Raw genomic sequence first — 27,775 nt, 5'->3', positions numbered from 1 at the left:
ACACACGCACACACATACAGTGGCCTGCTTTAAGAGTATGCGCCGTATCTTTTGTAGCCGCTCAATCAGTTTTGCGCTTTATGCGAACTTTTATGACTTGTCGGTTCTGCCAGTTGAACTGGGCACTGAATTTTATCTTTGTAATTGAGTTCGTTTGCACATTAGCAACAGCAACAGCAACAAAAGCAATTTTGAATTTGTAGGCATGGCCTAGTAATGGGCGTTTCGTAATTGCCACGCCATGTGTCATGAATGTGCAAGTCTGTGTGTGTCCATGTGTGTGTATAAATTATAGATTTGTTATATATATTGCTCTCAAAGTTAAAGCAAAGCTTTGGCTATATAATTTTTATTATGCCATAAAGCACAAGCGCTAAATTGAAAACTGTTATGCATAAAAATTAATGCACTGGCAGATGCCAAGTTCAGTTCATTTATGTTTGCAATTTTTAAAATTATAGCTTAGCAGCAATTTGTTTTTTGGTAGTAATTACAGCCACATGACAATGCCAAAAGTTGCGTGTTGGCCGCACTTACAACAGTTTTTTTGGTAATAAAGATTTCGTTTGGCAGGTAGCAAAGTTTGCTGACTCACGACTTAGCAAAGTCAGTTGACTGCATTTCAATCAGCAATTTTCCATTTCCCCCCCAACAACAAAAAATTAGCTACAGTTATGAGCAGCATGAACCTTAAAAAACGTGTGAACGTGAACGGGTAATCGATGAGCGTACACATGGCCAAAAGCAGTTGCAGCTCCAGCTCCAAGCTCTTCAGCTCGTTGCTACGTGCACAAGGTCAAGTTGTTTATGGCCAACAGTCCAGTCAGCCAGTCAGCCAGCCAGCCAGGCAGGCACTTGATATCATCAATATCATCGACACGTTTCCCTGTATTTTTCAGCCATTTTGAGTTTATAGCAATTTATGAATATGCAATGAATATTTTTGCTGATGAAGTGCTTACCCCAAAAAGTGCATTGGAGCTATTGAATTTATTTCATATTCGACAATTTATGACTGCAAATGTGTTTGCCCTCAATTCGACACCCCTCTCCCGCTCCCTCTCCCTCTCCCTTTTGATCTGCATTGTCTCTTGGCTGTTGCTAATGGCTTGAAATTGAAAATTGCATTTAGCATTTGAATTGTTGGCAGCTACTTGGCCTAAATCGCGCAATAGGCAAAGCAGTTAAAGCTTAATTGCGCATAAAATGACAAAATCCAAAATATTTTAATTAAAGTTTGTTTAGAATTGCGTTCCTAAATTTAATTAAATTTAAAACAATTTTTTTAAATTTTAGTTTTGTGTAAATTTATGGTTCAGTTGAAAATATTAATGCAGTTTGATTTCAATTTATGCTTTATAATGAAATTAGAAAATTTTAATTGAAAATTTGTGTTAAATTAAATTTAATTTAAAGCAATTTTTAAATTTTAGTTTAGTGCTATTTTATGATTGCGCCACTTTAGTTGCAATTTATGATATTTGAAAATAAAGTGAAAAAATCTGCATTAATTTAATTAAATAAGCAAATTTGAATTAAATAAGCGCTTAATTACTAAATTCAATTTAGTTTAAACTTAGCAATATTGCAACTTATGTTAATCAAAGCTAGATTACAGTTAAAAAAAAAAATTTGCATGAATTATAAACAAATTTTAATTATTAACAAATTTTAATTAATTAATTGCCTACTCAAGTGTTAAATTTAATTTAGTTTAAATTTATTATTATTGCAATTCATGATATTCAAAGTTAGCAGCTTGCTTGCAGTTAAAATCGAATCTAATTAATATTTAATAAAATTAGCAACTTTTAATTTAATATTTGCCTACAGCTTAGTGCGTATTTTAATTTAATTTAAATTAAGCAATTTATGCAATTCAATGCTTATAATTGCAACTAAAATAAATTAAATTAAACTAATATAATGCTAAATTTAATTTATCAACTTAGCAATTTAGTTAAGCTTCAACTCGAATTACAAATGCTAAGCAACTATTGAACTCTCTATTGCTGTCTCTTGCTTTTGGCGCTTGTAGTTTTATTTTTCAAGGGTTAATTAAGTGTTCAAATGTCGAGTGTCAATTTCCAATTTAGCTTTAAGCCACTTCGCATTTCGCTTTCAGTTTTGCTAAATTGAATTCCGCTAAATTTGCATTTATTATTTTGTAGTCGGGAGTCTAAAAACAGTTTTTGTGTTTGTTTCGCTTTGGTGTTTTTGCTTTTCTTTCTTTGCTTTTGACATTTCGTATGCTTGGCATGACTTCGGGGCGTATAGTCAAGTCAGTCAGTCAGTCATATATACTAATTTATCGCACTATATGTTGATGTTGATTCTCGAAAGCAAAAGTAATGCGAACGCTTTCCTCGCCTTGTGCTTGACTCTGAAGTAATGTAAGCATACACTTTGCTATAAATAAAAAGGGTATGCCAATATATAGAATATAAAACTCTGTTAAAATTATATAAACTCTGATTTAAATGTCAGTTGCTGCTAACAAATAAACAAGTTTAATAAAAAAAGCTGTGAAAGTTTTCGATGACGCGCTGGCGCTTAAAATAATAATTTTATTTTAATGTTGTGCTTACTTAAGCCTTTGATTTTGCTAAGCAAAGCGCATACTCAAGTTGGTTGCAGCCCATTTTGAGTCGCGCGCTGCTTGTCTCGCGTTTTCGCTGTCACTTTCCATTTTAGATATTTGCGAATTTGCATTTTGTCGTTGCTGTTGCTGCTGTTGTTATTGAATATGTATGACAGACATAGACTACATACATATATATATATAGCATATATGTATATATTGTGGCTACAACAACAATTGTTCCACGTATTCATTTAATTTCTGTCGTGTATTTCATTTAAATTGCATTTGTTTGTTGCTGTTGCTTTCGCCTTTGATTTTCATTTGTTGCGAGACGTTCGCAGCACTAAAAATATTTTCAATTTGCATATGCAGAACTCCCCCCCCCACTCACCTCCACGCCGCTTGCTGTCTAAGCGCAGGCATCAAATTAATCGCAGCAGCAAAAATTGAAAATAAAACGCGCACAGATTGAAAACGACGTGGCAAATGAAACGTGTCCTGGCTACGTGACCCCACACAGTGTGTGGCCACTCCCCCCCCCCCCCCCCCCCCCCCCCACGCAGCAAATGCCAAACGCTGTTCAGCTGGACAAGTTTAATAGAAAAATTATGCACTGATTTGTATTTCTGTGTTTTTTTTTGTCTTAAGCTTTTTTTTTTCTTTGTTACTGTTGCTGGCGAGTCCTGTGTGTCATTTTCATGGCTGGCTGAATGGCGCTTATGCAAATTGCGCCAGTGCCAGCGACAGGACTCGCAGCCATCGAAATAAATTGCCAAAAGTGTAGGCGTGCTGCGTGGGCGTGGCCGGCGGCTATCGATGGCAACGAAATTTCCGGCCATGAAACAAAAAAACAAAAAGTACTAACGAAAATGTCCTTTTTACATGGCAGAACGCCTTTGCCGTCTTCCTTGCCAAAGTCCGCGTTCCAATCGAGTGTCGTAAAAACAAACGCCAAATCCGCCGCATCAAGTTGTCTGCACCACCACCCACCCCACCCACCCACCAACCTTAAAAAAAGCAACTCAAACTGTAAAAAACAGTTGCAAGTTTTTTTTTTCACAGTTTTCCGCATTTTTTTTTTGCTTGCTTCGATTTGAATTTCGTTACGCATAACATTTGCAGTTAGTGGCAGTCACAGTCACGCTGCCACGCCCCCACTCACAACGCCCCTGCTTAAAACTACTAAAGCGCTTTTAGAACAATGATGGCTGCAAACTTTATGTGCACCACCCACTCAAAAAAAAAAAATAGAAAAACTCCCACTTACCAGTCACTGGCATTCGATTTGTCAACGATTTTGAAAGTGGCTTGCATTTTTATTGGCAAAGCAGTGGAATTTCAATTTTATTGGCCATTTTGGCCTGACCTTCCAAGTTGCAAGCACAAGACTTGGCGCGAACTGAGCCATGCCCTGTAATAAGGCAAAGGTTAGAGCGGCTGGCAATTGAACTAGCGATTGCACTAGCGACGAGTGTTGAGTTGGTAAGCGAAAGTGAAATAGCAAATTGTAGGCTGACAGCTCTTGAATGTTAAGACTAGCGTTTGCACTAGCTACTAGTAGTTAGTTCGGAAGTTAACTTAAAGTACATTGAAGACTGCATAAAATTTCATTATTGATTGCATTAGCTACTAGTGGTTAGTAATGTAGTTAGGGGGCTACAATAAAATATTTTAAGTTTATCTAACTAATGCTATAACTAGCTCTTGCACTAGCTACTAGTGGCTAATGATGTACAATAAAATATTTGCAGCTATGTTAAGCTGACTAACTGACAAAAGTTTAATAGCTAAAGCTACAACTATCTCTTGCACTAGTTACAAATGTCTAGTGCTTTAGTTAACGCAAAGCATTTGCAACAGAATATTTCGAATTCGCCTCTAAATAGATTTTATGCTATTACTAACGATTACACTAGCTACCAGTAACTAGTGCTTTAGTTAGCTCAAAGTGTATGATTAATATTTAAACAATTTGCATTAATTAAGCAGTGACGAAGTTCTGAATCAAAGGCTATAAATAATGCTACAACTAACTCTTGCACTAGCTACTAGTGGCTAGTGCTTTAGTTAGCGCAAAGTAGAATATTTCAAATTAAATACATAAAGAAAGGTTGCCTCTAAATGGATTTTGTGCTATTACTAAGTTAGTAATACTAACGCTTATTCTATTTAGTAGTAGCTAGTGCTTTAGTTAGCTCAAAGTGTATGGAAAGTGTATTAAAACAATGTTATAACTAGCTCTTGCACTAGCTACTAGTGGCTAATGATGTAGTTAAACCAATAGGGCTACAATAAAATATTTTAAGCTAAGTTTAGCTATGACTATGTTGAAGAAATGAAAAGCTTAATGTTGTAGCTAGCGCTTGCACTAGTTACTAGTGGCTAATGTTGTAGTTAAAGAAAGAGAAAAGACTGTAAGCTTGGAAATTAGTGGACTTTATGTTAACACTAGCGATTGCACTAGCTACTAGTGGCTAGCGTTGTAGTTCGCTCACTGCCTGAAAGCCAAGCAACTTCCATCTACAGCTGCAACGCATTTTACAGGGTACAGGGCTACCGAATTCTTATAGAAATTTCCACTGTTTTGCAGCTTTTGAGATTCCGCAATAAATTGCGCTTGCCGGGCCAAACCGAGAGAGTTTCTTTCTTTCTTTGCATAATTTGAATAGTTCGCTGCTGTTATTGGTTTTTGAGTTTTGCATAGCTCTGAAGCATTCGTTGCTTTTTCTATTTGCGCAAGCAAATTCAATTTGTAGTTTAGCCTGCGTTGAACTATTTGCTTTAATTGGAGGAGCCACTCACAAGTGTTTGCATAAATTGCAACAAAATGGGGTTAATGATGGCTAAAAGCGAATGCATTTAACGGCAATTACAACGCAATATCCAAAGCTTTTCCTTTTTTCCAAACACACATGGGCAATTCATTTAAGCGACACTTGAGAGACTTTATGAGCGACAAGCGACTGCTGCTGCTTGTCCTGTTTGTCTTGCGCGTTTCTCCATCATCATTAAACCTCTGACACTTTCACGCCAGCCCCACGTACCCTTTACTTAAATAAACTGCCTGCAATTTAAGTTGCATTTAGCATTTGAAATTAAACACACTTTGAAATTATTTATAGCTTTGAGCTAAAACATATTTTTAGCGCTGACCTAGAGACACTTTTGTGTTATTATCTCTCTGTGTACGCACAATTGCTAATGAGCGTTTTTAATGATGCATTGTTGGATGCTCAGTTGACATTGAAATGCTTTGAAAAATTCGTGCGCCACTTTTGTTAAACAAAACCTTAAGCATATGTTTGCATGCATTAAACAATTAACATTTAATTGACATTGATATAGCCAGACGCTTATAAAAAGCAGTTGTCGCTCTATTAGAAAACAGACGCTCAAACAAATAATTAAAATCGAATTAGCAAAGAGTTGCAGAGCGTTTGAATTGAAACCGTAAACTGTAAGTCAGTCAGTTAATAGTTAACCCTCGCATTAGCGGTAATTTAAACATTTGTAGCTCGATATTTAGCTATAATTACTTGTTTATTATAAAAAAGTGTAATTGCTGCTGTGTGGTCTGTAAAGAAAAAAAAGTAAAGGGCTGCGAATACAATGTAAAGATTTAAAGACACTTAAGTTAAGACCCTAATTATTTTTAATTAAATAGTAGTTGGGTTACAAGCGAACTTGAAAATCGTAAAGGTCAAAGCGACTTTAAGATGCTGCGACAATTTCAAAAAGAAAATGAACTAATGCATAAGTTTCTATAGCAAATTCGAATGCAGCAAAATCTATATAAAAAAATTATTGTTAGCTTTTGTTAAGTGTTAAATTTAGTTATACATATTTTATAGTGCAAGTAATTTTGCTTAAGCGAACTTCAAAATCGAAAAGGTCAAAGCGACTTTTGACAATTTCAAAAAAAGTAAACAATATAAATTAAGCGCTTAAAATAAAAAATGAACTAAAGCAGCAAAAACTATGTTAACAAATATTATTTAAAAAATTATTTTTAGCTTTTTAAATGCTAAAATGCTTTATGCTAAATGTTAAATTTAGTTATATTTCATATTAAAAGTAATTTTGCTTAAGCGAACTTGAAAATCGAAAAGGTCAAAGCAACGCTAAAGGCAAATTTGAAGCTCAAATAAATTTGAAATAAACTATTAATGTATTAATTATAGCAAATTCTTATACTACAAATTTATTTTTAACTTTTTAAAATGCTTAACTTAAAGCACTTGTTAGATTTATATATAAATTTAGTATACAATTTATGATTTTAAAAATTGTAAATATGTAAGAATTAAGCTGCAGTGCCTTATAAAAATAATTGAATTATCTAGCTTGTCACTATTTTTAAGTAATGTTGTAAAAAAGCTTAAACTTTCCACACACTTAATTTATGTTTATTGTGTTAAGTTCTTTTGAAATATTTTTAGAATATTCTGCGGCTGTCCGCAATAAATGCTTAGCAATTCGGTTGCTTAACTTGAGTATATAAAATCATGATTATAATTTAATGATGCTGATGCCTTCGACTCAACAGTAGGAAACATTCCTAAGTGCTTAAAGCTGTTTAAATAATGCTAAATTATGGGCTATAGATAGGGTTGGGGGTTGGGTTTGTTGGCTGTTGCTCATAATTTGTGGCTCAAGCGTGAATAAATATTTAAGGCATGTGCGGGGCAAAATCCATTTGGGCGCTAAATTAAATCACTTGAAGCTGCCAAATGCGTGATATTAAAAGCGCATAGAGAGCTCTAAACCAAGTGAAATCTCCCAAGGCGTCGGCGGCGTCGTCTGGGAGGGGGGAACAAATAAAATAGAAAGAAAAACAAAGTCAGGCCGCAGCCAGAGAGCCAACAACAAATTGAAATGACCTACATAATAGCCAAGAGCGCAATGTGTGCGACAACAAAGTTGTTGTCATTGTTGTTGCTGTTGTTGTTGTTGTTGTTGCTGCTGTTGTTGAAATGATTATTGTTATTGTTGGGCTAGCGAGAGAAACGACGACAACTGCAATGAATGAATGAAGCTCGCTGGCAAACATCATGATGAGCTAACGAGCAATTTAAGAATTTAATTTATGTGCACACACACACACACACACACACGCACATATAGACAGCAGCAGGGCGATATATGTTGCTGCAACAACAGCAACAGCAGCAGCAATGGAGCCTAATGACGCAGCCACTTAAGCGCGTTTCAGCTACAATATATGCATGTGTGTGTGTGTGTCTCTCTCTCTATGTGTGTGTGCGCGCCACATTGGCTGCGGTTCTTACGAATGCTTACTGCGTTTGCGGTAGCTGCTGCTGCTGCTGCTGCTGCTGTCGCATTGGCAACATGTAAAAGTAATTGCCAACCCGGATGCTTGGCTGCCATGGCTGCCTGCCACATGAAAGCCAGAAATTAGAAACGGATCTGAAATTAGAAATGCCTCAAAGCCAAAGCCAAAGCCAACGCAGCGTTGCGCTTGTTCTCTGTTTGCTGCTGCTGTCGCTGCTGTTGTCAACAGCGCCGCAGCAACCAACGAACGAGTTGCAAGTTGTTTCCATGATATTTGGCACTTGTTTCTGGACCTGGCAACGTGCGCGCTTATGCTATACACAGCTGTATATATAACGAATGTGTGGGTGACACACACACATTCACATTTATATAGTGTGTGTGTGTGTGTGTGTGTTTTTGGGCTTTACACTTGGCATGCTGCCCTACATACGTGTCTACGCCTTCGCGTAATATTTATGCCTGCCCCTAGACCCCAATACACACACACACACTCACACACACATACATACAGCTCACTTAACTGTCTGTCTGTGTGTGTGTTGGCAGTTGCAACGATTGCGTTTTATGCATTCGACAAAAAATTGGCAATAAACGCGCTGCGCTCTTCTCTTGGCAAACTTTGTCCGCATTTACGAGCTGAGCTCTCCTCCATCGATGGACAGCGCCCCCCAACTTTTGCCATATAATCTTTTACGCGCACATTACGCTCACTTACGAGCAAACTCATGACAATGCTCCACACAGATTGCAACTGGGGCAAGTGTAGCAAAAGGGAAGCCAACTGGCAACTGCTCAACAAGCAATGACAGCAGCTGAAAAGCGGCACTTGAACATTTTGATTAATCTACCAAAATAGTAAAGCCAATGAGCACAGCGAGAGGCTGTAAAATAATAATACTCGACTAGCAAATACGCTTTAAATGGAGACAGAGAGTACAAAATTCAAAGAGTCAGAGTTTGAAGAAAGTTTAATGCACTCGACTAGCAAATACGCTTTAAATGGAGAGAGTACAATTTTTAAAGCTTATGATAGATATAAAATTTAATCTAATCGACTTGCCTATACGCTTTGAATCCCATAAATAAACTGAGAATAAATTAAAGTCTATCAGAGCTTGGAAAAAGCATAATTGACTCCACTAGCAAATACGCTTTGAATGGCAAGCACAGAGTGAAAAATTCAAAGCTTCAGAGTTTGAAAAAAGTGCAATCTACTCGACTAGCTTATACGCTTTTAAGCCTGAGAATCAAAACTGTGCCGCATGCCTTCAGCTCAATCTTTAATTAAAGTTTACCGACTCGACTAGCAGATACGCTTTATATGTAATGTTACTTTTGAAAACTGCTGGGTACAAAATATTCAGCAAACTGCATTTTAAATAAAGTCAAATGTACTCATGGCAAAATGTGCTCAGCTCGACTTAGCAAATACGCTTTAAATGAAAAGTTTTGCTGTCTAATGTGTTAGCAAATGTTTTAGTCAACTTCAACTTAATCTTTGATTCAGACACTCAAGCAGTCTTAATCAAAGATTATTGAGAGTTTAAACATTGTTAAACTATAAACGACACAACTAGCAAATACGCTTTATATGCAAAATTGATGTGCTACTCAACTACAACTACTACTAAGTCTCAAATAATGAGTCACAATCAGTTTGTTGAAAATGAGCTCAAGGAAAAATGCGCTCAACTCGACTGTGACATACGCTTTAAATCGATTTTAAAGCAACTTCAGCTACTTAGTTGTTTATTAAAGGCTGCTCTGCTCGCTTTCCATTGAAAGCTGCTGCCAAATTCCAAATTGCTATGGGCTACAAAATGTTCTGAGAGAGAACTTCAAATTAATATTTTCGTCGCTTGTTGGTTTTAGACTCAACTCAACTCAAAGAGTCGTCGTGTACTCGTGTGTGTTACGCCCACTGGCACTTTGATAAACTCTGAGGCGTGCGGCAGCGGCAGCGGCAGCGACAAGAGCAGCGCGTCGACTGCAATTTTAAACTTAACTAAGCACAACGTTGGAACTAAAAGTAAACTAGACGCTTAGCTGTTCAGCTGTGACTCTCAGTCAGTCAAGCGTCAAAGCGTTTTGCAGACTTTAGTTTTTCGCCAAAGCCAAAAGATGTTTGTTGCCCAAGTTCTCAGCCCACTTTGCTGCTCAACAGCAACAACAAAAGTGCGAGGGGGGCCTGTCAAGTTGTCTAGCGAGCGTTGTTTAGTAGGTCAGAAGTTTGTGAGTTTTCAAATGTGTGAAATTGTTACTTTTACTCGAATATTTCTCTCTCTCTCTCTCTCTCTCTCTCTCTGTGGCTGCTGCTGCTTTAAGTACACAAAAGCCAACGTGACTTTGTCTCTTTGCCATGGCTTTGGCTACGGCTTTGGCTTTTATTTTATAGCCGCAGCTGGTGCCCACAATATGCTTTCATTTTTACAACAACTAACTGCGATTTTTTAATGCTCTGGGTGAATGTCGAATGTTCTTAGACTCTCTCAAAACCTGTAGCCAGCTACTGGTTTTGAAGCAGAGAATCAGACTTAAGTATCTGCGTGTATTTAAGTAGGTGCGCGCCTCAGTATCTGTACACAAAAAGGTGCTGGGGGGAGGGGGGGCTTACTTACAATGCAGACATGTTTGAGCATGATGAGGCTTTGGCCTTTTTGTTAGTTGCTGTTGCCTTTGAAGTTGCTCAAACTGTCGCCGTGTCATGAAATTTAATAGAACATGTCAAAAAAAATGCTAGAAATTAATGCAAGATATGTTACGCTTGATTTTGTTTTAATTTAGCTTTGTTTAATAACAAAAAAAGCAAGCATAACAAACTCAATTACAAATCAGAACTGCTGCGGTAAAGTTGAAAAGCTTGTGCCTTGCTCTGTAATTATGCCAAACCCACTTCCCCCCCCTCACTCTCTCATTCGCTTTAGCTTGTTTTGCTGCCTATATTGGGTTTTTATTTTTTTGTGGCTTATTTTGTTAGGCGGACAGCTTTGATTGAAAGTTGCAAATGGCTTTTTGGCTCAGCACATTTTAGTTTAAATAAAAGCCAACGAACTAAGCCAACTTGAACTGAATTTTGGGCTTGAATTTTTGTTTAAACTTAAGTAAAATATATTAAACTATTGCCTCATTTTTAGCTCTCAATAATTTAATTACGCAAGCGGCGCGTAATGAGGTGAAAGCAAAATGCGAACTAAAAATAATACATAAATTTATTTAAGTGCATTTATTTAATACAAAATTCGCTTTCAGCGTAAAGCAAAAAATATACAGCTGGCTTCGTTATTTAATTAGTTTTTTTGTTTTGCACCTTTACCAACTGCAGTCAGACAGACAGACGGACAGCCAGACAGTCTCTATTTCAATCTTTCTTTTGCACTTTTGCTTTTCAGACTTGTTAATTATGCGCAACTCCCAAGCACACTGACAACAAAAGACTTTCGTAATTAACAGCAACGAACACACACACACACACAGGGGCAGCAGCCCCTTTGATTTATCTTTGAAATATTTTCCATAAATCTATAGAATTTCCAGCTGCTTTGCTTTGATGTAAGCAGCGCAGCGACCGCTTGCTGCGTATGCCGCAAGTAGAACAATTTTTGGCGAGCTGCAAGCTGCGTTGGGGGGGCATGCCACATGCCACATGCTGAGCTGAGCTGGCAACAGCCAAACCGAAAAATGATTGATTTTAGTTTTAAGCTCAGCTTTTAATTGTTAAGCGAGAGAGCGAGAGAGCGAAGCGCAGCGCAGCGCCGCGTTGTGTAAGCAACTTTAATGCGCATTAGTTGCGCTTATAGCTTTAGTTATAAACAGCAACTTGTCTATTGTGTGTGTGTGTGTGTGTCAGTTTAACTACTAAATGTAGTTCAGGGGCAGTGCTGAGCGTCTGTCTGTCTGTCAGTTCGTCAGTCGCTCAATTGTGCAAACAGCCAACATTAAGTTGAACAGCCTGACTGCAGTTTTAATTATAATTTTAAATTTATTAATTGCACTTGATCATTTATAATTTGTAATTTGCCAACATTGACACGGTTTTTTTTTTTATTATTTTCCATGCCTAGCGAACTTTCCATTTTTAAACAGCCGCAGAGCAGTTTTCATTTAAATGCGCCCCCACCCCCTCGCACGCTTTTCGCTCCGCTGGCGCCTACAATTTTTGCAGCTGTCAGTGTGACATTTACAAGCGAGTGCACAATTTTCAATTGATTAAGCAATTTCATAGTTACCCAACCAACAACAAAAGCCATTGACAAACTTGTTGTTTTTACTGCTGCTGCCGACGTCGCTGCTGCTGCTGCTGCTACTGCTGCTGCTGTTGTCGTTAACTTCATTACGATAAGCACTTTTGAAAAAGATTGATTAAATTTTCATACGGCGGCGCATCCTGCCTCGCCAGCTCGCCAGCAACAACAACAATTACAACAATGTTGGATACACAGCTACAACACCAACAGCTAAGAATACGACGACGACTACAACAACAAATACAATAACATTATATACACCAACAATAAATTAAACAACAATATATACACCAACAGCCGCAGACACGGCAACTACAACAACAACGACAAGACAAGACTATATACACCTGCAACAACTTTTATAACAACACTTCCTACAACAACAGCAAATATTGCAATATATACACCAACAACTAGGAATATGACTACTACAGCAACAAATTAAAAAACACTATATACACCAAGAACACTATTTACAAGAAAAATAGTTACAGCAACTACTAAACAACAATATATAACCCAACAGCCCGACCAACGGCAGCTACAACAATATTTACAACAACAAGCACTACAACAACGACGACGACTACAACAACGACTAAGAATACGACGACTACAGCAACAAATACAAGAAAAATATATACACCAACAACAATATTTACAAGATAAATAATAGTTAATGTAGTTCATTAACTAATATATTATTATATACACCAACAACAATATATAACTCAACAACAACAATAACTAAGGCACCAATATATACACCAACAAATAGCCACAGACACGAAACTACAACAACAAATAAAAGAACAATATATACACCAACAACAACTTTTACGACACTAACTACAACAGTAGCAACTACAACAATATACTATACACCAACAACAAAGAATACAACGGCTACGACAAGAAATAGAGGAAAGCTATATACACCAATATTTACAAGAAAAATAGAAACTACTACAACATTATATACACCAACAACAACAATAATATGTAACCCAACAACAACAATAACTAAAGCAACAATATACACCAACAAGCAGCCATATACACATATACACGGAACTACAACAAGCACTACAACAACGACAACGACTACAACAATAAAGAATATTACGACTACAACAACAATATATGTATATACCAATAACTAAGAATACGACGACTGCTGCAAGAAAAACAAGAACTCTGTATACACCAACAACAATATTTAATAGAAAAATATGTACAACTACAACATTTTATACACCAACAACAATAATATATAACCCAACAACAAAGAATACGACGATGACTACAACTACAAATAGAAGAGCAGCAAATTGTACAACAACAACGACGACTACAACAAGATATATAACAAATACAGGACCAATATATACACCAACAACAACTACAAAAAAAAGATTTACAACAACAACTACAATGGCATCTTTCCTCTTAATTTCCATAACAACCTCAGAGACTGCGTCTCAGTTTAATACTCGCTCGTAAAAAGCCAAAGCACTAACACTGGCCATCAATTTGCTTTGGCTGCTAGAGATAGTAATTAAGCCAAAGCTCTATATTAAACAATTACGAATGCTCAATAACTCAGCTAGCAGTAATATTTTGAGGCACTGTGCACTGACAAATTGTTCGAAATGCTTTAAACCAAAAGCGAATTTAATGCTCCGCACGCTCCCTTTTGGCTTATTCATTAAAAAGAATTTTTAGTGTAAATTAAGCAGTTTTTGTTTGTTTGTAGTTGTTGTTGCTGCTTAAATTAAATACATTAACTACCTGCTGAGCGCTGAGCTCTCATTTTGCATGCTCATTTCCGTTGGAAGTTTTTGCTTTAGCGTTGCTAACAGGATCATATTTATCATGACATGACATGGCAGCTGATGAAAGGTGCACGCGTAAGCAGCGTGAACTCTACACATGCCACATGAAGCGGCAAGCAGCCGCTCAGAGGGGAGTGAGAGGCCAATTTTGGTGACAGAGCGCAACCTCAGGCAGCGGCAGAGGCAGCGACAGCAGCAGATACAACATTGTAGCATTTAATGTGATGTCGTAAAAATCCTTTGGGGGGTCGAACAACATCAAATTATTAAACATAAATTTCCACGCGTTTGGCTCTTTGGGTTTTTATGCACGTAATACGAGCATTTCAGCAAATGTCCGTGTCCTTAAGCGAACTCGTATTTGTAGCTGCTTTGCCATCTGTATTTGTATCTCTACTCTCTGTATCTGTATCTGTATCTGTAGCTGCGTTCTAATGAATTTACGCACACACATCGTCATAGGCGACAGTGGTGCAAAACAATCAAAATATGCAAACAAATTTATAGAATTTAAAAGCTATAGAAAATTCTATAAGCTTGAATATGCAATATAAAAAATCAATGTGATTTTCAAAAACTTATTGAAGCGCAATCAAACATTATAACATTAAAATTTCTTAAATTAAAGAAATATTTCTATAATAATGAAAATTCTGAAACAAGTCAGCTTTATTATAAATTACCAGTTTGAGTTAATACTAATATTAATATTTGTCTGATTAAAGCGACAAGTAGATCGTGTTCCTTTTTAATTAAATTTTCTAAGCCTTGCTTTAGTTATTACATTTTTAGAATAAAAATTAAAGTGAAAAATAAAAGAAAGGCTTGCAGAAACATTTGAATTTGAACTAAAAATTTTTTTTTAAGAATATTATATTTTTTTATGTTAGTTACAATAGTATTTTATGTATTTTTCTGAGCCTATTATTTGTCTTAACATTTTATTCTTTTAGTTATAAAGTAAATTCTCGCATTCTTTTACTTGTAAAGCAAATTCTGCCTAAAATTTCTTTCATTTGAAAAATTTGCTACGCTTTGCTCGACCTTTTGTCCCACTGTGCGCATGTCGCCTTTGATATTGTCGTACTGTTTTCACTGCAGCGTCTGCGTCGCATAAATTGTCCTTTGCTGCTTTTTGTGTTGTTTGTACTTTTGGCTGGCAAATGCGCAAAATTTTCTACGTTGTTTGCAGCTCGACCAAACCCAAACCCAAACCCAGAACTCAAACTTAAATCCAGCTACAGCTACAGCTACAGAGTTTCCTCAGCTGCTGCTCCATTGTTGTCATGCCCGTGCCCGTGCCCGTGCCATTGGCCAGCGTCATCGTCTGCTTCGTTTTATTGTGTTTGGTGCGCAAATTTTTGGTCTTTCAGCTCATAAATCAAAAAATTACAACAATCGTTGCAAACACAACACAAACAGTCGCCCTGTTCTGCCAGGGCTGCGCTGCCTTTGCCAATTTGCACGCGCCAGCAAACAAAACAGCTGCCTGTTAGTCCTGGCAAGTGTGTGTCCTGTGCTCGTCCTTTTGCCCACCTGCGCTTATGCGTGTGGAATTTCCACGACTCTTTCTCTATAGTAAACAATTTTCTAACAAAGGCTTTTTATTGCAGATCTCCCTCGGAGCGTTCCGGCAAAGGCTGCTGCGGTCAGTGGTTCGCTGGGCCGCCGCTGCGCGCGCTCATTGCTGTCGTCGCGCTGGGCGGCGTCGCTTGCGCCTTGGGTGGTGCTGCCTTGGGCGCCACTGGACTGGCCGGACCACCGAACTCGCATCTAACAGCTGCGCTGCTAATGATTGGTAAGCTATACAAACAGAGCAGAGTAAAGCAATAACAATTACGATATCGATAGAGAGTAACTTTTAATAGATTACGTAAGCCAAAACGAGAGCCCGGGCTATGGGCTCGCCATTAAAATTGGCATACAAAGTGACGTCTTTTCACGTTGTTTACACAACTCGTCGCCTCAATTTGTTGCCATTTAATGTGAAAATGTTGTAGCTATTACATTTGTTGTTGTTGTTACATGTATGAATGTTTTGATTGTTGTTATGTCGTTTGCCGCTCAAACACAATTACAATTTCTTGTTTTTTTTTGTGGCTTTGTTTAGGGCTCGACTGAGTGAGTGACCCAGTTTCATAGAACAAACAAATTCGTAACTACAACAATAAAAGCTACAAAATGTGTCAATATTGGCAGATCGTTTAGTTCCGGTTACAGGCTTTATCAAGAGTTACTTAGAGCGTAGCTGGGGCCCATAAATATTATTATCAGTTGAAAAAGACAAAAGAGCTACAAACAAATGTTAAGGGCTGTGCGCTTAAATAGAAAGCAATGCAAAAGTTTAAGAATTTTATTTTGTAGATAGTTAAGTTAAGTTCAAGCAAATATTACAACATTTAAATGCTTTGAGCTTAAAATTGATTTAACTAACATAAACAAATCTGTAGAGCTCAAAGCAATTTTCAAGTTTCATTGCATTAATGCCTGAGAGCTCGACCAGAAACTAGCACAAGATTAATAAATAAATTCAACTTCTATTTATTAAGTCAAACAGCAAAATTATTATTATAAATAAATAAATAAAAAAAGTTTCGTTGCATTTATGTTAGCACTAAGTGCATAAAATTCTAATTTTAAATTAAATGCTTAACTAAATTTATTTTATATTGTAGCTTAAATGCTATATCACTATAAAATATATACTATAAATATAGCTTGGTAGTTAATGCTGTATAACTTTGAAATGTATTAAATTTATTAAATTTCAAAGTATTTATTAAATTTATTAAATTTCAAAGTATTTCAGCATTAATTACCCAGCTAAATTTATAGTAAATCAGCATTAAAATCTATTAAGATTTTTAGCATTTGATGCTCACTTAAATATTTATGACTTTAAGCCTTAAATTTGTTGCATTTAACAATCTATAGAACTGAAAATAGCATAGAAAGTATTAAATTTATAGCAGTTCAACAAAAAAGTAGCTGATTTTTATTTTTTAGTATTAAAATTATAGCAATTCAATAAAAAAGTAGCGTATTTTTAGTTTTTTAATTTAATGTCAACTATGCACAGTAGACAATAAATAAATACAAATTATTGCATTTAATTTATTGCTTTAATATATTTTGGGTGCGATTTATGCTAAATTTCCATGCATTTTATTTTTAGCGTATATTGTTTTATATTAAAAATAATATGCTAATATATATTTAAAATCAGCTACAAAATATAAGCAGCAGTCGCATTGTTATGCTTTTAAATGTATAAACAAACACAGAAAAAATATATAAATATTTTTTATAATCAAAAGCAATGCTAAATTTTGTATAATTTTTAATATCAATTTATGTTATTTTTTTTATTATTTATTTTTGCTGAACTTTAGTTCGATTAGCGTGTGCTAAGCACTTTAATTGCTGCAACTTAATACGCTTTAATATTAAAAGTTATGCTAAGCGTATTTTTTAGCTAATTGGTGAACGTTGCTCGCTGCTGCTCCAGCTCGCTTATGAGCATGAGTAATTCATAATCATATTCGCTTTCTGCACAAAAGTTCAGTGCGCAGAGTCGACATCACGTAATCAAAATGTGAACTTGCAGTAAGTCGAAACGGGGGGTGGGTGGTGAGGTGTGGTGTGGCACAAGTCGCGGTTGGCGCCAAGCTGAGACGTTGACTCCGTGCCTCAGGGTCTGCTCAGGTTGCTCTGCATTATGTATGCACACACACACACACACATATGACTGTGTGTGTGTGTGTGCGAGGCTTTAATCAATTGCCGTTCGCTACTTCGAAGCGTGACATTGCGCCATTTTCAGTTTTTGAGTTTCCAGTTTTCACAGCAGCAATTACCCACGAAAATAAAAATACGCATGCATAATAAATTGCGAGTGTAACACACACACACACACATACACACATTGAGAGCATTTTACATAATTTAATGACAATCAAGGCAAAGCGCGACACTCGACACTCTGTGGCCTGACCGCAGTCTAAAGTCTATGGCTCGAACTTATGTGTGGCTCGGTCGTCATAACAAAACGCACAAATTACAAAGCCTTGCGCTTTATTTTTCTTGCAAGACTTGAGCGCAAATTGCTCATGAAAATGAGCGACAATTTCGCTAATAAAATTGTGCCCCAACCCGAAGCTTCACCTAAGGCCAAGCAACCCGCTGGGCTGCCGTTGATGACACGCTCCAGTGCCACTGCCTTAATTTGTTGTTATTGTTGCTGCTGCTGCTGCTGCTGCAGCTGTCAGTTGTCGAAAGAAAAGCCCCTCAACGATCGACCAGACCCCCCCGCAGTTCATTCGACTCTTTGCAGTGAAAGTGAAAGCGACGCAGGCTGCCTCGCATTTCCTTCTGCTGCTTCTTGCAACGAAACGCTTGAGCTTTAAGTGGTGGGCTGGGGTAATTGCATGACACGCCCACGCGCAACCGTTTGACGTCTAATTAAATTTTGCAGCGCCGCAATCACAATGCCAAATAATTGAGCACAAACATTTTACTCTCGACTCTACTTCGAATGGGCATTTCACAAAAATAAATTATACAAAAATGAGCTTTGAATTTTTATAAGTGCAGCAGGCAAAATTAAATAGCGTAGCTTAAACGATTTGTTAGATTAACAAGACAAGTTTTGTTAAATAGCAAACAAATAACTGCCAAGATATTTTTTATTTGTTGCATAACATTTATCAACGTTTCTTATTTTAAAGCTCGCACTGATTTGAATATTTTTTATGAACTTTAGTCATAACACAAAGACTTTTATTTATAGATTTTTGTGCAAAATAAAATGCATATATATTTCATATATATTATGATATAATTTTATTACATAAAACAACTTTTGTTAGCCTCAATCGTTGCTCATATAAATAAATTTAATCACTTTGATTTTTACTTATTTATTTATCTAAAGTCAACAGCAAAACAAAAAAACTGATTACAAAAAATATTTAGTATAGTATATTTAGTATATAAAAATAATGTTTTAGTTATTAAATTTGATAAGCTATATATAAGCTATAGCCATAAATGAAGTTTAGTTATCCTCAATCGCAGGCAGCATAAATAAATTTAATCTGTTTGATTTTAATGTCAACAGCAAAAGAAACGGAATTAAAAATATATTTAGTATTAAATTTAAAATAATATAAAAATTAAATTTTTGTTTTTAAATTTGACAAGCTATAGACATAAATCAACTTTTGTTAGCTTCAATCGCAGGCAGCATAATGTTTGATTTTTATTTATTTTTTTAGCTCACAAGTATTTTATTTATTTCAATGACATTAATTGTTAGAAACACAAATGTTATGCTAGTTACACTTAAGCCACGCCCACTTTCAACGCTTTATTTTGACTTTACAATTTTTTAATGGTTAAAATTGTTAGTAAATGCCAAAGTATCTACCAAATTTTTATACAAATCAACTAAAATTCAATAGCATAGTTGCTTTTAATTATAAAAGTTTTATTATAAAAGTTATTAAATATTGCTACGTTCAACTTTTATCTCACTCCCACTCTCTCTCTCTCTCTCCCTCATAGGTGTTGGTGTAGTGCTGGTGACTGTTAGTGGCGCCGCTTGGCGCATGACAGCGCCCGGTGGGCAAAGCTGCCTCGGACTCGGCACTAGCGTTGACCTGGGGCGCTGTGGACGGCGTCCTTGCACTCGCGGCGGTGGCGCACCCCATGGACTGCTGTATCCGGAGTTTCAGCATCGCCCCCCGCCGCCCTCCTACCAAGCGAGCATGCAGGAATATCGCTTGAGGTATGACGCATAAATTTGCTTGTTCGCCTCGTGCGCAGGGACAACTGCGGACATGCTCGGCTAACCACATCCGCTCGCATGTCCTTGCGCAATTAATTGCATTATGTAATTATGCACTAGCAAAAAAAATATATATTTTATGCGCGTGTGTTTCACTCCGATTTAAACTTTGTCTATGCTTTAAATTTATTTGCAGACTTTTGCTGCTGGACCGCGATCGTCAGAACGGCGTAGTGCGTGGCAATTCGCCGCCGCCCACGTATCGATCTCATGCCGGCAGTTTATTGAGGTAAGTGCTCGAACCCACACCAGCCACCCACCCACCGCACAGTGTTGCAACCCTTGTGAATTATTTACAAAGTTTGCTGCTGCAACCACAAAATGTTTACAACCAACTGTGGGGTGGGGGCTTTGGCCATTAGATGAGGGCGGCTTTGGGTTTGCAGCATCAGCGGCTGCTGCTGCTGCTACTTTGGCGGTTTAGCTTTGTGCGGCGGCTGCTTTTTTTTTTAGTTGGTTTTGGGGCTGGGGGTTTGGGGTGTTAACATTGACACATCGCTTGGGGTTTTTGGTTTTGGCGGTTGCACAAAAGTTTTGCGACATTTGTTAAACAAAAACTTTAACTTAAACTTTAACTGTCGCTCAAACAAATGATTTTTTGCTAATCTAATTGATTAAAACTACAGTTGCTTGAGCCTAAACAGTTGCGACAACGCGGCGCCAGGATAACAAGTCCTGCCGGCAGTTTAATTGCCGCTTTGATCGCCTAATGACTGCTAATTAGCAAAGTTTACTTTTTATTACTTAAATTGACTCCAGCGCCCATTACCGAGATAATAACCAACAGCACAGTCTCTCCCAGTTGTTTGTTTACGCATTTGCCAGAGACAAATGCAAATTTGTGTCATATTAATTTGCCTGTAATGACAAAACAAGGCCGCACACACTTAAATATTTATGACAGCCACAGACACACACACACAGACACATATGCAAAGGCTTAGTCAGCCCAGTGTGACGACGAAAAACAATTGAAAATGCCAAGGAAATGGAAAATGCTGCACACAAGAATTGCAAGGCAACAAATTTAGCAATAATTAGAGCACAGTGAAAGCTTCGAGCAAATGCAATTTAATATTTATAGAAGCTGTTTAAATACAAAGCGATGAATTATTAATGCAACAATTTTAAGCAGCATATATTTAATTGAAAAGATTAAGACTGAATTACAATTTAAATACAAACCGTATGACAATTGTTTAATTCCAAAATAATTATTTAAAATTGAAAATATTAAAAAAGAGATATAATTATGCCAATTATTAGACTTGCAATTAATTCAAGCCAATTGAAATAATTGAAAATAAATTTAGAATATTGACAATTGTTTTTGAGAAGTTACGAAATAAGAATTCTAATAATAACTCTGATTACTAATTAATTAAATTTTAAACAAATTTAAGTCAATTGAAATAATTAAAAATAATCTTTTATGGAATATTCAAATAATTTAAAACTTTTGTCAATTAAATCAAATATTTACAATTATGTAAATTTCAATTCAGATAATTTCCATAAAAACAAAAAAGTTCAAATAATAACTCTCATTATTAATCAATTAAGCTTTCAATAAATTCTAGCCAATTGAAAAAATTAAAAATAATCTTCAATAAAAAATATTCAAATAATTTAAAATTTTGTCAATTATTTCAAATATTTACAATTATGTTTGAGTAATTCAAATAATTCGCACAAATAAAAACTAATAACTATTAATCAATTGTTTGTAATTAATAACTACAATATAAAATCATGTGTAATTGAAAATAAATTAGCTGAGCATTACGATTATTTATCAAAAGTAATTAAATTCATTTAAATGAGCTTAAAATATTTTAAAATATAAACAGCAACATTTAAATGCTCCACAGAATTTCATTCAATTGCTAAATCACAAACACTTTAAAGCGTATTTAATTATTAAAAGCTCAATTCGGCTTGAATTTTGAACTGTATTTAAAGTGTTAGCTCGACGCTTCACTGTGCTATGCAAATTGTTGTAAAACTGATTTAACATTGACTGAGCGAATCTTTAGCCAGTTTACCTTGCTTACATGTGAGACTGTCAAGTATGTCAAAAGCAAAGAAACTTGGCCAAAGTATGTGCAAGTGTGTGTGTGCGTGCGTGTGTGTGTGTGAAATCAGAGGCAAGTTTTTAGGCAGAGTTTTGTTTTTGGCAGGCTTTAAGTGTGAGGCTCATGTGCGTGCTCGCATATTCAAATGAAGCAAGCGAGAACTAACAAAGAATGCTGTGAAATATTTACACACACACACGCACACGCACACATTTGAAGCGTTGCTGCTGTTGCATAACAAGCAGGCGCCATTTTAAAAGGCAATCTGCGACAGGCAGGCAGAGCTGACTAAGGCCAGAGCCAGGATTAGGAGCACTCGGACTGCCTTTGCCGAAGTCAATTAAACAAACAAAAGGCGCAAGGAGTGTGCAAAGATAACACGCAAGGCAGCATATCCTTGCACACACACACACACACACACAGGAGGCTTTAGGCCAGCCGACTTGTCTTGCATTATCCTGTTTCCTGCGACACTACAGGACAAGCAGCAGCAGCAACGACAACACTGTCGGCAACAATTAAATGCAATTTTACATACACACAAAATTGCTTTATACAATTTTTGGATGCAAATTTTGCGGGTCTCCATTATATGAATTTGTTGCCTGTTGTGCACTTTGGGTGTGAATTTTGTTAGATTTAGATTTTGTGTGTGGGCGTTGCTTTTGTTATTTAAATTGACAAAGCTGCAAGCTACAGTTACCTAAATAGATTGTTATCCAGGCAAATTTGACTTTGGTTGCAACACAAATAACTCACAGACTCTTTCACTCTCTATCATTGCAGAGCGCCTTTGACTACGCTGCGGCAAGGCATGAGCAGCGCTGCTGCTGGCGGTGGAGCAGGTGGCACCATAAGCAGCAGCATGGGCGGCTCCGAGTATAGCCTGCCGCCCAGTTATCGCTCGAGAAATGCAACGCCCGCTTCGCTAACTTTAAGCGAGCGCACCATAGAGACGGCGCCGTCAGGACGTTTGCTGGCCAATGAGGATCTGCCGGAGCCGACAGTGGAGCAATTACCCGACTACAGCGCAGTGCTGCAGTCATCGAACACATTGCTTACCTCGGCCATTGTCGAAATCGAGTCGAGAAATCGCAGTCAAAGCCAAAGCCAAGAGAACAGTCCAACAACAACAGCAGCAGCAACAGGCACAAGCAAGGCCAAGGACCTGGTTACCATTGTAACCATTTCGCAAGCGAATAGCAACAACAACAACAATAGCAGGTCTACAACTACGCAGGCCAGTGCACTCGATCAGATCGATATATTGGCGCATCTGTAATAATTGCATGGAGTACACTGCGGCGGTCGCTCACAGTTTGTAAATTCTTGTTAAAAGTCTATTCGAGCTGCCGCACGTTGCTCTCGCACTACATTTACTTTATTTTTTGTTACTATTAAACACTCGTTAACCCAAAGGTATTTATTTGTACGATACACGCAACTAAAACTAGCACTTTGCTCCTACATTGTATGTACTTTGTATCTATGTAATGTACTTTATGCTAAGATCTATACATATGCATATAGTATATATATGTATGTTTGTTGTACTTGAATGTGTTGAATTTATTTTTGTAAGCATTATGTAGCTATAAACAAATTACACACACACACACACACACACACACATGTCAAAGTATTAAGTTATTCCAAAAATGGGATTTTCAATTTCCCACCAAAAAAAAAAACAAAGCAACTAAATAATGCAAACTAATTATAGCAAGCAAACAAAACAATGTTGTATATAAAACGAACTTTTGCGTGCATTTCTAGCAAAGTGTGCTACCTCCCTTCCCTTCCCTTCCCTACCCCCCCTCACATACTTATATAGGCAACCTTATTGTAAATTCGCAACGGAACGCTAACGGTGACAAATTTTTGCGCGCATTTTCGAATTCAATTTCGAATACCGAACATGTTTTCTGAATGCGTTTCAAACAAGAATAGTTAAAAGTAATTGAATGATAAAAAAAAAACACAAGAAAATTGCATAAAAAAAAACAATTAATAATTATAATAATTACCAATAATTACAATTAAACATTTTTAGCTGCACCAGCTGCGTGTGTGTTATCAATAAAAAAGAAAGATACTGATACTGATACTGATACAGATCGTGCATAAGTACAATACAAACAAAATAAATATATATATATAGTATATGTAGCTATAGTTAAAACTAACTTAAAGTCCTTTGTGTAATGTGCAAGGCTAAATAAACTAAAAAATGAAAACAACTGCGCAAGTTATTTCTCTGCCCCCACAGCAACCGCAAATGGGTTTTTACTTTCAGCAGCAGCGAAAGGACCCACCCATTGGGTGTGGCAGGACTACGTGTAAGCTGCTTAATCTACCGTAAATTTGTATGGCTCGACAGCCACTGCGTAGTAAGTGGTCCAGCGATTAACACCCCAGCATACACACTCACGCACACACACACACACACACACAAGCAAATTGACACCTTATTCGTTGTTAGTCGACAATGAAAATAATACGGCGAGCCTACAAAATATATTTTCCCCAAAAATGAAAACAACAAAAATCGCTTGAGCATGAAATTGTGGGCTGTTTGCGCTCTGCAAATGATGCGTGCATGTGTGTGTATGCGTGCGTGCGAGAAATTCTGTTGCATACTTTGGCGCTGTCAACAGCAGTGCGCACACAGCCAAAAGCTGACAGCTACGTAAAATGAACATGCAAGGCAGCAGTTTTTTGTATAAGCTACAGCTCCGTAATTATCCTTTCAATCAAAAAAGGACATGCCTTTTTGTGCAACTGGGCGTCTAATCTATCGATCTGCATTTCAAAATATCTGAATTTGTGAAAAAAATATGTTGGAAAAAATTTACAGGGGGATAGTCACAAATATTGGCTAAAAAACACAAAATCCTGTTTTTCTACGAAACTACAAGGACTTCAGCGATGTCCTTTGGCATATAAGTAGCGCTCATAGATACCTTGCAGAATATATGACTCAAAGGACGAAAGTCCTTACAGGAGCCGAGATATTGGCATTTTTTCGTGTACAGAAAAATAGCTATAACTCCCGAGTCCTTTGCAGGAACAGTACGAAACTAATGCCAATCGATGCTGTTTCAAAAGGACTATCAGTTGACCAAAGGACATCAATATCCTGCTAGTAGTTTCGGAGAAAACAAGGATTTTGTGTTTTTGCACAATTTTTCAAGCGCCTTGGACTGAATTTCGTAATATTAGAATCCTATAATCCTTGAATGCAGATCGATAGAGTTTTCTCCTGTGAGCATTACAAACCAAAATTAAGGACACTTTGGCAGGATATGACCGAGTTATAGCTTGTTTTCGTCACCATACGAGGAAGCTACTGCAATAAAAACCGTTGCCTACTTTGCAGCGCAAACTTCTGCTGCTTGCACAAATAAAATGAAAAACAAACTTTTAAACGCGAAAAAGATTTCGAAATTTATTTGTCTGCTGATTTGCTGCAGTTGTACAATCAATTATAAATGTTTATCGTGGGTTAAGTTTACAACATATAATTTAAAAGTAACATTTAAATTAAATTTGTAGCTGCATGATTGAAAATCGCAAAGATTGATTAAAGCGTTTGCTGTTTGTTTTTTTTTCTGTTCTTAACTGCTGATCAAGCGCGTGGCTGGCGTTTCCGAATTGAATCAATGAAATCTCTTCGCGCGGTTTGCTAATTGTTTGATCAACAGTAATACGTCGCTTGCTTAATTGAACAAAATAATAATAATAATAATGATAATAATAGTTCGATTATATAGTATGATCATTAAATAATATAAATATATGTTTTGCGGTCGATAATTCTGCTTTGATGTGGATGCGTGTGCGTTTTGCTAGCTAATTCGATTTCGTGTCGTTTTAAAATTAGGATAACATTTGTGTGTGTATGCGTACGAATTGAAAAACAAAAATAATAATAATTAAAACTGCAATAATTGTTTGCTGAATTAAAGTTGTAGTTAAGAGTTGCTGGTTGCTGTTGCTGTTGCTGTTGTAGGTGGTGTGCGTGTGCGTGATCCCTGAAGTCAAATGTCGCGGCCTAATTGGAACTGTACGATCAGTTAACGCGCATGATTCTTGCAGAAGGGACGACCGCCCTTGTTGTAAAAGCTTTGACCCTCCAGGTTTTGTTTGCAGTACTGAAAGTAAATCAAAGGTAAGCCCAAAATTCAATTAAAGTTTCCGGATCGACTTACAGTGCAGTTGAAGCATTGACTATGATAGTTGTGGTTGAGCGCCTCGACCCAGCGGTCGCCAGCCTCGACGGGGAAGCCGCATGCAAAGCATTTGGTGGTGAAGAGCTCGTTCCAATCGGCCTCGCAGTAGGCGTTGCCATCCTCTAGGAAGAAGGGCGTGTTTCCAAACACTTTGCCGCACTGGCCGCAGGTGAAGCACTCGGGATGGAAATGCTTACCAATGGCATTCAAGCAATCGCCCTAGAATTAATTATATAAATAAATGTTGTCAAGCTATTAATAAAAGGTGTTACCTTAATTTTGCCAGCGCACTTGCTGCAGGTGGGCGCCAGAAACTTCTCAAAGCAGTACTCGCAGTAGAGATCGCCCTTCTCCTCAACAAAGCCAATGTCCTGCAATGGACGACGGCAGTTGCCGTTTACGCAAATGAAGTGATCGGGACACCAGATGCGACCCAAAGCGGTGATGAACGGACCTCTGCAATGGCATTTAAATAGCAGAGATAAGTGCATGTTGCAGCTGAAAAGGCGTGGCTGGGGCTGTGGGCGTGGCAACAAACATGCGCAGGCGCTACTTACGAGGTAATCTCCTTGCTGCACTGACAGCAAATCGGACGCTTGCCATCCTGCAGCAACTGACTTACGGCCTTTTCGTTCTCCTCGGACATGGGACCCTGCTGGCCACCCAATGCCTTGACGCTCACACTAAATGTGGGCGCAGTGACGCCGCCCTGGCCAATGCTCTGCCCATTGCTATTGCTGGGCGGGACACTTGCTGGTTTGGGCTCTATGTAGGAGCGACGATCGGCGGCGTGAGTGGCGCCCGTATTGCGTCGCAGATTGTTTCTAAATGCCACAGGCTCTGGCGCCTGCTGCGGCTGCTTGCCACTATCACAAATGTCCAATATTTTGCTCATAGGATGCTGAGCCGGCAGCTCCGCCTGCAGCGTTTGCTCCACACGCGCCACTTGCGGCTGCGCCAGCTGTGGCTTGGACACTTCAGCAGCAGCAGTTGCAGGCACTGCCACAACAGTTTGCAACGCCGCTGGCTGTGTGGGATCAATGTGCTTAAAGTCATCCAGATCCAGACGCTTGCGCACAATCATTGGACTCTTGGTTAGATTGGAGCTGCTGTTGCTGCGCAGGCTCAAGCTGCTGCCGGCATGCGAGGGCGTGGCACTGCCCGCCAGACGCGCCTCCAGCATGTTGGATATAATCTTGCCCGCCTCCTGCATAAATGCGCTCGTCTGCTCGCCCATGTTGATCTTGCCAATGGATTCGGCGAGCATGGCCGTGGCGTCGGCGTCGTTGGATTCCGTGTCAGTTGCTTTGGGTGTGGCAAGTGGCGCGTTGCAAGTTGTGTTAGCATGCGTATTAATGGGCGTGGCAAGGGGCGCTGCAAGCAAGAACAAGAACATGAACGATAACAACAACGAGGGTTAAAAGCAGTTACAAGAAATGCATGCAAAGGGTTAAACGATCGAAAATAATTGTAAGTTAATTTTAAATACAACAGAATTATTAATTGAAATATGACTTAAAAATGTGTTAACGGAAGTAACAACACAATTATTAAACAGTAACAAATAAGTGTTTTTATCGATACTATCGATAAACACAACAACAACTGCGAGCGATTGCCACAACAACATGCTATGTGGCAGCCACAACATTACGCTGGATT

At 37.6% G+C, this 27,775-nt stretch overlaps 2 protein-coding genes across 16 annotated transcripts in view; one reads left to right on the top strand and one right to left on the bottom strand.

Moving 5' to 3' along the window:
* LOC108597393 (probable serine/threonine-protein kinase DDB_G0282963) overlaps positions 1-23,868 on the top strand; it is a 46,943-nt gene extending 23,075 nt beyond the window's left edge. Inside the window, exons 5-8 of the mRNA XM_017983929.1 lie at positions 15,572-15,756; positions 19,524-19,746; positions 19,943-20,035; positions 22,668-23,868. Of these exons, the coding sequence (XP_017839418.1) occupies positions 15,572-15,756; positions 19,524-19,746; positions 19,943-20,035; positions 22,668-23,163 (997 nt within the window). The 3' untranslated portion in view covers positions 23,164-23,868. The remainder of the gene's footprint in view (positions 1-15,571; positions 15,757-19,523; positions 19,747-19,942; positions 20,036-22,667) is intronic.
* Positions 23,869-25,302: 1,434 nt separating this feature from the next.
* Positions 25,303-27,775, bottom strand: part of LOC108596117 (PDZ and LIM domain protein Zasp) — a 59,720-nt gene continuing 57,247 nt past the window's right edge. For 8 of the 15 annotated variants that reach the window (XM_033295054.1, XM_017981553.1, XM_017981557.1 and 5 more), the window contains 3 exons: positions 26,386-26,569; positions 26,093-26,332; positions 25,303-26,035 (listed from right to left, as the gene is read on the bottom strand). In XM_033295054.1, coding sequence (XP_033150945.1) covers positions 25,958-26,035; positions 26,093-26,332; positions 26,386-26,569 — 502 coding nt within the window. In that variant the 3' untranslated portion in view covers positions 25,303-25,957. Of the gene's footprint in view, positions 26,036-26,092; positions 26,333-26,385; positions 26,570-26,670; positions 27,488-27,775 lie in introns of all 15 variants that reach the window. The other 7 variants (XM_033295049.1, XM_033295050.1, XM_033295051.1 and 4 more) reach the window with 2 other exon arrangements.

This window comes from Drosophila busckii, chromosome 2R (assembly GCF_011750605.1).
Source record: "Drosophila busckii strain San Diego stock center, stock number 13000-0081.31 chromosome 2R, ASM1175060v1, whole genome shotgun sequence".
Lineage (NCBI taxonomy): Eukaryota > Metazoa > Arthropoda > Insecta > Diptera > Drosophilidae > Drosophila > Drosophila busckii.
The sequence above is the reverse complement of the archived record's forward strand: the minus strand, read 5'-3'. Positions and strand labels throughout refer to the sequence as shown.